At 35.4% G+C, this 11,456-nt stretch overlaps 2 protein-coding genes across 2 annotated transcripts; one reads left to right on the plus strand and one right to left on the minus strand.

The window, feature by feature from the left end:
• The first annotated feature begins 774 nt into the window (after positions 1-774).
• LOC107859061 (DEAD-box ATP-dependent RNA helicase 16) lies at positions 775-7,708 on the plus strand. Its single transcript, XM_016703941.2, has 15 exons — positions 775-1,073; positions 1,169-1,321; positions 2,009-2,098; positions 2,205-2,333; positions 2,657-2,757; positions 2,929-3,043; positions 3,467-3,598; positions 4,109-4,174; positions 4,295-4,474; positions 4,640-4,735; positions 5,093-5,230; positions 5,862-5,944; positions 6,404-6,441; positions 6,518-6,732; positions 7,552-7,708. The coding sequence occupies exons 1-15, from the start codon at positions 936-938 to the stop codon at positions 7,639-7,641; spliced, it is 1,764 nt and encodes a 587-aa protein (XP_016559427.2). The 5' UTR covers positions 775-935; the 3' UTR covers positions 7,642-7,708.
• A 1,222-nt stretch (positions 7,709-8,930) lies between these two features.
• Positions 8,931-10,869, minus strand: LOC107859062 (berberine bridge enzyme-like 22). The gene has a single exon (XM_016703942.2). It carries the CDS (start codon positions 10,703-10,705, stop codon positions 9,095-9,097), a length of 1,611 nt encoding a protein of 536 aa, XP_016559428.2. The 5' UTR covers positions 10,706-10,869; the 3' UTR covers positions 8,931-9,094.
• Between the last annotated feature and the right edge of the window lie 587 nt (positions 10,870-11,456).

Below are 11,456 nucleotides of genomic sequence, written 5' to 3' on the forward strand. Positions count from 1 at the left end.
TATTCTCTCTCTATTTATTTTCTTCTTTATTTTTAGTTATTTCATAACATATTTAATTAATTTTAATTTTTAACTATTAAAAAAATAGTGGAAAGATGATTTTGTTTAAAGCAGAAACTTCTAAAGAAGGATAAAAAATTCAAACAATATTTCTAAAATCCTTCACACTTTTAATATATTATAGATATAAATTATAGATATAGATATAGATACACTCTATCAAATATCTCATGAGAAGTTAACTTTTATTAAGACGTGCGAATTTATATAATAAATTTTTTCTATATTTTCATTTAAATTTGTTTATGGTGATCCTATTTAAATCATCTTGCTTGCATCTCTATTATTCACAAATACTTGTGCAGTATCTTAAGAAACAATGAAGATTAACATAATAGTTTTTATTTTCCTATCACCCAATAGTTTCAATTTTGACTACCAAGTAGAATGACAAAAAAGGCTTTCAAGAGTTTGTTCAAGTATATTTTGGTGATGAATTTTTATAAACAGCTATAATTTATGCCATAATTGTGAATGTAACTATAATTTGCCTTATTATGATAAACAACACTTTGAGAGCGTAGATATACCCCTAAAAGATATAACTTTAATTTCTGAATACTACAACAATTGCCATCAAACCTTTTACTCCTCAAAAAATGATTAAAAAACATATACCATAAAAGAAATGACTTTAAATTTTAAATACTACAACAAATTCTGAAACATAATGTACATAACTTAATTTCTGCCCGACTTATATCGAACGAATTTGATTTGGATAAACAATTGCAGACAGAAATAAGTAGTGGCCCTTAACAGTGGGCTTTTACTTTCGTCTTTTGATTTTGAAGCCCACCCATCTGACGTGCGCTGAAAATCCTAACAAAACCCTCGCCAATAACTAAAATAATAGGAACAACAAACAACACAACATGAACATGGAGAACGAACATGAAGATGAACAGAGCTTCGAAGAATTGGGACTTGACCCACGTCTAACCCGTGCTTTAACCAAGAAAGATATTGACAAACCAACACCTATTCAACGTGTTGCTATTCCTTTAATCCTCGTATGTTGTTCTATATATCTCCTTACTTACACTTTCATTCTCTTCTCCGCATTTGTCTACTGATTTTGTTGTGTTGTTCTTTTTTATTTGATTAGGAAGGGAAAGATGTTGTTGCCCGAGCTAAAACTGGTTCGGGGAAGACATTTGCGTATCTACTTCCTTTACTTCACAAGCTTTTTACAACGACTAACAACAATCTTGCTCCTACTTCCTTGATTCTTGTACCCACAAGGGAATTGTGTCAACAGGTTTCAACATTCTCCTTTTGCTTTTTGTGATTTTTTATTTATTTTTAGTTTGTGTGTGATGCATAATAGTACATGAAGTAGAAAACTAGCTAAAATCAGGGAATTTTAGTATGGTAGTTGGTTTGGATACTTGAACTTTTACTTTTTTGTTGGTGAGTGTTCGATTCCCACGTTGTAATCCGCTGGCCATGAAAAAACTAAGCTAATATAACTGGAGTTAAAAGATGATTTTGATTGATAATTCCCAAATGAGAACCTAAGACAAATAGGAATGACGACATTATCCTAATAAACTGATATAGCCGCAGGGACGGACCTATAGCCAAAATTTTGGTGCTCCGGCACCCATTAAATTCGATGCAAACCAGGTATAATTATATAAAAAATGTATAAAATCTGGTATAAGATATAGAAAAGCACCCAGTAAGCCAAGAAGATAGTTGGGTGTTTTAGTTTGCAGGCAGAGATTAAATCTTTGGATGTTAATATATGTGTTTGAACCTTTCGTGCACCCACGACCTCTAAATACTAGGTCCACCACTGGTCATATAGGTTGCTAAAGAAATAGAACGAGAAATTTGGGCCTAAACGGTAAAGGATGGATATTATGTAAATAATGCCACTTTTGAGCTCTCTTGGGGTACCATCTGCTCCAGTGTGTATATTTTATTTGTGTTTATTGTCCAGGTTTGTTCAGAGGCCAATTCGCTGATTGAACTATGTCGAGTGCAATTGAGGGTTGTCCAGTTGACAAGTTCCATGTCTTTTTCTGAATTGGTTGGTTCTTTTATTCGAATTTATTTTCTGGTTATTAGTTTCTGCTCTTTATGTATGTGTGAATGAATGGTGCGGGAGTGGTAATTTTATGAACTTTTGGTTTCAGAGAACTACCTTGGCGGGGCCTCCCGAAATTGTTGTTTCTACTCCTGCTTGTATACAGACATGCCTGTCAAATGGAGTTATTCAAGCAAAAGCTGTTCAAGATTCTCTCTCAGTTCTCATTCTTGATGAGGTGGGTTAGTTTACATGACATTATTTTTCAGAACTTCTTCTAGTTAAAATGCTTTTTGCTCATTTTGTGTGCTGTATAATGAGATGCGTTGACAATAATCTCAAAAAGTTCCTTTCATTCCGTGAGTGTCATTGGTTCAAATATAGTAATAGGTAAAACTTACTAGATATAATTGACCCTGGTATCTAATAAGGGTTTACGACCCACCTTTAGCGATATTTAATTTTTGGTTTTGTATCTTTTCTATTTCATTTTGAATTTTACTGCTTGGAATTGGGTCCTGTTTGATTGACGTGAGGTTGATAATTATGTTTCCGTATCAGGCAGATCTTCTTTTGTCGTATGGATATGAAGATGATCTGAAAGCTCTTACATCTCATGTACCAAGACGTTGCCAGTGCCTTTTGCTGTCTGCGACCTCAAGGTATGCTCGCCTTACTGCATTGACGCATATATGTCAAGCAAATACTTGCTGATTCTTCCACATCATAAAGTTCTTTTCTTCTTTTTCTTGGCTTTTACCATCTCACTTCCCACCTTTGCCCCGATCTCAAGGTTTCGCTAATGAGCTTCTTAAGTCATGTTAATGTGGCAGTTCTGATGTTGAAAAGCTGAAGAAGCTTATTTTACACAATCCCTACATCCTAACTTTGCCTGAGGTGGGCGACACAAAGGATGAAATTATCCCAAAAAACGTTCAGCAATTTTATGTAAGTATACACTTTCAATAGAATTATTTGATTTAGTATTCTGTCCTGTTTTCAACAGTTCTACACTAAGATTTTTGGTGCCTTGATTCTTGATCATCTGATAAATATGTTTAGTTCGCTTGCTTGATCCTCATAATTTTGGCTTCTGTAATACTTGACTAAGAAGCTGCATCTTCTGTGCTAAGGCATGAATTTAGGCTGCATCTAAAATAGTAAATATGTTCAATCGTTACACACTTTTCAACTTCTTGTGGTCACTAACTTCCAGTAGGCAGTGGCTTGCCCTTTACAGGACTTTATTTTGTTTTGAATGTCTTGTTACAACAAGAAAAATACACCTCATCAACTATGTCTTGCTGGTATTCTATGTTATTTTCTTTTATGGCTTAGTGTTGCTGATGACCACTTCTATTGTTTGTTCAGATTTCTTGTGCTGCTCGTGATAAGCTTGTCCATATCCTTTCCCTCTTGAAGCTAGAGTTGGTTCAGAAAAAAGTGCTGATATTTACGAATTCAATTGACATGAGTTTTAGACTTAGACTCTTCTTTGAGCAGGTACATTCTACGTGATGTCACTAATTATCAATAGACATTCTATTAATTTTTAAATGTTGAACTACGTAAAATGTCATATTTATCTTATGGCACCTCTTTTAGAAAGCACCAAAACATCTTTACTGCTTGAAACTTCTTTTTTCTCTTATTGTTAGTATTATTATAATTGTATGTTATTACTTCCCTTTTTAAACGCACCTCTGTTAAGAATTGTAGAATTAGTTCTACTATACCTCCCACTCTATGTGGATGTCAGCCCAGAGGGGGAGTGATTTTTGTTGGTTTGTCCTTGGTCATAATTGAAAGTTTTAGATAGTCGTGGATCTTCTGGATGTGCTAAAGAGTAGCTTTGCTTGTACAAAACCCAATAGGTCTCTATATTTACTATTTTCTATAAGGCTTCATTTTATGACCTGTAATCTTCTGCTTACATGTTATTGGTCTATGTTTCAGATGCTATACTTACTGCCTGCCTGAGGTGTTTCTGATAGTATTTTTAAATTTTTTCAGTTTGGGATCAAGTCTACGGTGTTAAATGCTGAGCTGCCTCAGAGTTCTCGTCTACACATCCTTGAGGTCTGTCATATGAATGTGGAATGCCAAGAATTGCACACCCTTTGAATGGTTTTGTTATTGTTGGCCCTTATTGTGAAGTCTAATACTCCACTAATCTCATAATTTTCCTCTTGTAATCAGGAATTTAACGCTGGGCTATTTGATTACTTGATTGCGACTGATGAAAGTCAACCAGAAGGAAAGGAACAGGTTGATCATCAAAATGGCAGTGAGCGGAAAAAATCAAAAAAACACCGAAAGCATAAATTGGATGGAGAGTTTGGTGTAGTCAGAGGGATAGACTTCAAAAATGTGCATACTGTAAGTTGTGTTCTTTCTGGAGTCTTGTCCTCTATTTGGCAGTGATGTTCTTTTTTCTTTTATTATTTCCCGTTGAGCCATTTAGTGATAGATGATATACTCCGATAGAAGTTCTTTTGTATAGACCTAATACTCCATGTTCTCTTTGTGGTTTATTTTGAACAGGTGATAAATTATGAGATGCCCCAAACAGCTGCAGGCTATGTACATCGAATTGGACGTACTGGAAGAGCATATAATGCTGGAGCATCTGTTTCTCTTGTGAGTACCTTGAAGATATGTCTGAGATCATTGATGTACAATTGTGATTTCAACTTCTCAATATCGGATTATAGATTATGTGTTTTAGTGTTGTTCGGTTGTTGAGTGTTGAACTGTTGATTCATAGAATTTAGCTCTTGGCATTAACAAATTACCCAAAATTCTTGTTTCATCTGCTCTCTGAATTTACGTTTCATTTGCGAGAGGCACGAGTTTGAAGAATTAAAGGCTGTGAACTTGGTTTATACATTTTCTCTAACATTATTTGTTTTTCTTTCCTATGAATTCTTGTCTGACAAATATAGTAGAAAACTATGGCTTTTCTGCCTTTGTGACCATGTCTTTGTTCTCTTACAGGTTTCTGCTGAAGAGACAGAAATATTTGAAGAGGTTAAATCTTTACTGGGGGAAAATGAAGACAAGGTCTCACAGTTTATTGCCCCTTTCCCGTTGCTGAGTAAAAACGCAGTGGAGGCTTTGCGTTACCGAGCTGAGGTAAAAGTTACATCAATTATATTTGAATTAAAAGACACTTAAATGGCGTCCAATAGTCGTTGTGTGATAAGTAAGTAATTGGGAGCCTAGTGGAGTTAGGAGTGTCACCTAGTCCCAGTTGCAGTGAACTTTGTGAAGTTGAGGTTGTCAAGGGGGTGTCTTAAGAGTAATTTGATGCTTCATGCTTTAACTGTCTTGCGTACACTTATTGTGGAAAGAAACAGACAATATTTTGATGTTGCTTCAGTTATATAGAGCGTTAAAAAAGTGAACCTCATTAGTTAAAGCATAAATGATTGGAGTTATTCTTGATGTCTTTTAGACAAGTGCAGCCCAGATGCACCAATCTTTAAATCAACAGATTATTTGCAAGTCCATATTTGTCAACCTCTTGATGCACATACTTGTACAGAAGATTCATGCAAGTAAAATTAACTCGTGTGACTACTTTTAAGAAGGTTAGTCATTATTGCAAGCCCATCACCTTTCCCAACATCACCAGGCCAAAAGGAAGTACATGTATATTTTTTAAATAATCAGAGAAACAGTTAAGGTTGAATTGTGTACTCGTGCACTCCCTGATTTCTTTGTTTTGGAAGTCTAGATAGCTTGACTGCCTTCGTTTGTATAGGATGTTGCCAGGAGTGTTACAAAAATTGCTGTAAGAGAATCACGGGCTCAGGATCTGAGGAATGAAATTCTTAATTCTCAAAAGTAATCTTCTCCTTTTTCCTTTTCTCCTCAGAATAACTTATTTTCCTTTTCTTTTTGGTCAGAGATGTATCCTTTGCTTATTGGGGTTATTTTTTTTTTTACTCTTATTGAAAATATAGCTCAAACAAAAAATGGATGAGGAGGAAAATAACACCTATTTTGGATGGAAACATGGCAATTATTCTTGGACAGAAAATGTGGCAATTAAATTAACAGAAAATAGCCAAAAATCACCCCCCCCCCCCCCCCCCTCCCCCGGACCATCCTAACCAGGCATATATTTTGTAGATTAATAGTTTGCTTTCATACAGCTGTTTGGTTTTTGTTATTCTTCGCTTACTCTGTTAGGAGGCACTTTCCGAGCCTCTTGTTATCGGTTTTTGATTTTTCCATGATTGTATTTTTCTATCCTTGACTTGAAATCTATCAACTTAAGTACTTTCTGCTCGTCTTAATCAGGTTGAAGGCTCATTTTCAAGATAATCCAAAAGACCTAGGTAATTAAGCTGTAATTTGTGGGATATACTTTGAATGAACATCATAGGACTCATCAATTTCAAATGTTCTGGGCAGATCTTTTGAAGCATGATAAAATGTTAAGCAAGAAGGCACCTTCCCCACATCTACGTGATGTACCTGATTACCTATTGGATCCAACAACACAAGAAGCTAGCAAGATTGTGAAGCTGGCCAGAGCTGCAATGGGCAATACTAATCCATCTCGTGGCAAAGGATCAAAGGGAAGGTTCAAAAGAAGCAGAGACCCTCTTAAAACTTTTTCTGCTGAGGTATACCTCTGCAACCTCTACTTGCACTAGCTGCATGTGTTGGTGATTTTACATTCATGTTTTATCTTTGTACCACTAGAAATTTAACTTCATTTGGTTTTCGTATACTTCTACTGCTGTTGTAGTCATCAAAGTATGCTCTCAGATGGTGTAAACAATCATACTGATTTTAGATAGGTGAAGAAACCATGCTTTCTCTGAAGTTTCAGTTCCCGATAATTTGTTTCTTGAAGTAGGACTATTTTTAGTCAGATTGCTCCTTGAGTCTTGTCAACACGATGATATGGTCTAATGTCTTCCTTGCTTGGTTAACAAATGGAAAGCTTGTGGCTTGTGGGTCAGTTATTACTGTAATTACTTCTTAATACTATGTCAGAGTTATCAATGTTCATTTTATTTGTACTAATAATAATGATAAAAATATTGTCTTTTTGGCAGAGTTCTTATTGTACAGTTATGATCTGAGATTTCACTTGGATCATTTTCATCCTTTTGCTTACTTTTCTGGTTACTAGTACGATCGAGCAAGTGTGAAAAGGAAAATAGATGTAAACATGATATCAGGTTACTGAAGGAACTGATTGTATAATCTTATACTTTTATCAAAAAAATTATATCTTCGTTTACCACAGCTATAAGAATTTTAATCCTATATACTTTGTGTTCTTTTAGTTTTGGTATTTTGAGAAACCAAAATTTGCTACGAAGATGTCACTTATACATTAGCTTTTATTATAGGGGGAGCACTCGCAGCTTGAGATTTGATATTTTTGTAAAAATTATCGAGGTATTTGATAAAAGTATCATCTTTGATTGCAGGCACCGAAGCGAGCAGGGAAAGGTGGGATGAACAGAAAGACAAAAGATACTGATAATGGCCATAAACAGAAAAAGCAACACCCTGCCTAATTGTTTGATAAAAGGAACTGTGCTGTATACAAAATTTGAACTATTTATCAATAATTTCTTTTTTGAATGCCTTCTCTGAGATACTACTATTTACTTTCGTGCCACCCTTGGTACTTGCCCCTCTGGCCTTTTCCCTCCAAGATCTCGCAATATACCCAACCTCCATTCTGGGATCTGAAAATTGGGGACATGGTGTGAGATAATTTGCTGAAAGTCAGGTGAGATTGTCAAATAGTTGTCTTCATGTTGGATCAGTAAATATGTGATGACTGATGAGGTTACATCAGCAAAAACGTTCAGTTTTGAGCAAGTTGGGGTCGTGATCTTCGCTCGACCACGTTGTTCCAGGATTAGAGCAGTTTTGAGCTCCTGTTACAATTTAGTAGTAGATGTAAGCAGCAACGAAGGCGTTCCCTATTATGGTTTCTTTGTAAACAACTGAACCTCAAGTTTACTCATATCCTGAAATTCTCAGCTATGGTCTTGTTCATAGCGTAGGTACTCCTCGTTTGGGCCACACGGCCGATGACACATACGCTCCCTGTTGTCCGATGTTAATGTGGGCATGCCCTGCCTGAACGCATTCCAGTTACAGCTGCCAAGTATTTCCCAGAAAGGATTTAAGTGCCCAACCTTAAACTTCAGGGGCCTATTAAGAGGCTGTTTGGATGGTTTCTAGCTTTTTGCCTACAAGCATAAATCACAAGTTAAGATTTCTTATTTATGACTTATTTTTGTCACTTTGGCTAAAAAGCACGTAGTTGAAAGCAATTCTTTATTTTATCCGAACACTACAAAAGTGCGTAGAATCTATTTTAGCCTAACAAACGCATAAAATAATCCAATCCGAGTAGGCTCTAATTCAACTCCTGCCCCAATTCTGTAACATATGCACCACCAATCACGGCTTCTTCAAGATCGTGGCCATCGTTTTTCCAACTTAACTCAGAGATCATTTGTTGTTGTCCCCTTCAAAGGGTTTATATATTTGTGTCTGATGTTCTACAAGGTATACCCTTATATTATGCTTCACTTTCCACGAATTCATTACACAAAAATCGACTAAGTCCTCTACATTTAAAACAATCGAGTCAAGTCCTTTACATTTAAAACAACGTCTTTTCAAGATATATCAAATCATCAAGAAAATAAACTAGTTGCTAATCCGTTGTATGAATTTCAGAAAATATGACTCTTTCCTTTATGGAGTATTAGAAAATATATGATAGCACATGTCGTATGACTATTATTAACACATGTATCTAACAAGAAGAGCATTTAATAGAAGATTTATTCCTAAAAAAGATATTTATAAATGGGAGAATATCTTACAACAGCTTCTCTTGGAATATATTCATGCCTCCTTTTAATTTTTAATAGTGCACATAAAAGTGGTGTCTTAAAGCCTTATTTTAATTAGAAAGTGCTGATGGTTTTGCAATTAAACTTAACACTATACTCCAAATAATAGAGGAGGAATGCTTTGTTCATTCCTAAAGAAATTTGTTGGATCAAATTTAGTCTTCACTTTCACCAATCTATCAAAGTTGTTCTTGAAGTATTTCACTCCCCAAATTCTTGCTTGTGCATAGCTTGTGTTAGTTCCCTTGCTGTTCAGTCCCAAATCAAGATCTCTATAGTTGAAATAAGCAGCTCTAGGAGATTTCGACACATACCTAGCCATGTATCCATAAAGTTTTCGAATCCAAGATAGATGTTTTTTAGAACTTTCCATTTTACCCCAAAACACACCATAATGGATCATGTATATGTTTCCAGCTCTATGAGGGAAAGGTGTTTCAGATACTGAGATGTCATTCATCTTTCCTCCGTGAGGACTAAACTGTATTTCAGCCGAGTTTTCGCCTACTTGGTTTAATAGCTTCCATAAACCTTCAAGACCATTTATAGAAATTGGATGTTGGACATAGTCTGATTTCCCTTTGAAGATCAATCCATTTTGATTAGTTGTGGTATTCCAATTTAGTAGCACTTCAATTGGTGTGCCACTAGGGAGACGGGCAAAGAAGATTACAGATTCAATCCAACTCATCTCAATGCAATCTTTTTTCACTAATCCTAGTTCAGGGAAGCTCTTTTGCATTTTGTGGAGTAGTTCATCCACTCCTCCCACGAACAATGTAGTGAAAAAGGCGTGGATAGTCCTTTGCCCAAGCCTGATTGGAGATTGACTACTCCTCAGGAAGAGCCTGATGGAAAGATTGTTATCAACTTTGTCCGCGATATGTTGCCATTTGTAAACAAGTTGAGTTGCATTTTGTTCCAATGTTCGTTCCACATTAAACACAGTCACCTTTTCTGGAATATCGAGTAATCTCACCTTCCATGATATAATGAGACCAAAGCTAGTCCCTCCACCTCCTCTAATAGCCCAAAAGAGATCCTCACCCATTGATTTTCGATCATGGATTCGTCCATTGGCATCTATTAGCTTAGCATCAATGATGTTATCAGCAGCAATACCAAATTTTCGAGACATCATGCTATAGCCTCCACCACTAAAGTGTCCACCAACACCAACAGTTGGGCAAACCCCAGCAGCAAAGGCCAATTTTTTACTTTTTTCCGCGATCCTATAGTATACTTCCCCTAGGGTCGCGCCAGCTTGAATCCAAGCAGTCTTGTCTTTGATATCAATGGATATTGATCTTAGGTTTCTAAGATCAATTACGACAAAAGGGGTTTCCGAAATGTACGAAAGGCCCCCATAGTCATGTCCACCACTTCGAATTCTGATTTGTAGGTCATGTTTCTTGGAGCAATGTATAGCTGCCTGGATTTGAGATTCATCACTAGGAGTGAAAATAATTGATGGTTTGATTCGTTTGAAGTTGAAAGTTATCGGTAACTTATCTGCAAAGGAGTTGAAAATGGTGGAATATGTTGAGTTTTTAAGAGTGTAGATGCCTTGTGATACTGAGTTTGAGTTCCTAAATTTGTGATGAAGGCATTCAAGAAAATCATCATGAGTGTTGTTTGCCCATGATGATGAAAGGCAAATTGAGAGAAAGAGAAACATTGTTACCTTCTTGAAAGTAGTCATATTGACTTCTTTTTGCTAACGTTGATGTGGAAAAATGGAAACAAGTGAACCTCTATTTATCGTTTTGGTTTGGAGGAAAATACAACTTAGTTATGTTGAGAGTTGAGACTAGTGGTATACCTAAACTCTATGATGAGAGGGGAATCTATTAAGTAGAAATTATTACTTAGTATGATTATAATATGTGATAACTATCCATAAAATCTGATTTCATGTTTAAATACATTATCTTCTAGATTTGATTTAACACATGTCGACAAAATTAGATCGGTTCTTTTTGTTTTATGTCACATTTCCTATAAAATAGTGAATTTTGTCCCATAAGAATCTTTGATCTTTCTGACATATAATATCTGGGCACGTACAAATGAGAACGTATAAATAATTCTCCCTCCGTCCTGCTTGTCTCGCGTTTCTTTTTTAGTCGTTCTTAAAAGAAATATCACATTTTTGCATCATTATTTAATAACATCATTTTCATTTTATCTTTATTCAGTCTCATTTAATAATAAAAAAAAATCTAAAATATAGCGTTAAAGCATCATGAAATCTAGGTTCAAATCACAGCAAAGATAAATAGTAGGTGATTTTTTTCATCTATTCTAGTGTTGATAGATAGACTTACCTAATGCATGTTGCTGGTGAGAGGTGACAAGTATTTCATAAAATTAATTGAAATACATATAAATTGATCCGAATACTACGATTATTAAAAAATAATATTAAAGCAACTTTAATAAAAATAATTTAA

Source organism: Capsicum annuum, chromosome 2, assembly GCF_002878395.1.
Source record: "Capsicum annuum cultivar UCD-10X-F1 chromosome 2, UCD10Xv1.1, whole genome shotgun sequence".
Lineage (NCBI taxonomy): Eukaryota > Viridiplantae > Streptophyta > Magnoliopsida > Solanales > Solanaceae > Capsicum > Capsicum annuum.

Coding starts and splice junctions, on each gene's coding strand:
- LOC107859062 (XM_016703942.2), bottom strand. CDS start 10,705: ATGACTACTTTCAAGAAGGTAACAATGTTTCTCTTTCTCTCAATTTGC.
- LOC107859061 (XM_016703941.2), top strand. CDS start 936: ATGAACATGGAGAACGAACATGAAGATGAACAGAGCTTCGAAGAATTG. Junction 4,736..5,092: donor CTGGAGCATCTGTTTCTCTT/GTGAGTACCTTG, acceptor GTTCTCTTACAG/GTTTCTGCTGAAGAGACAGA. Junction 6,442..6,517: donor AGATAATCCAAAAGACCTAG/GTAATTAAGCTG, acceptor TGTTCTGGGCAG/ATCTTTTGAAGCATGATAAA.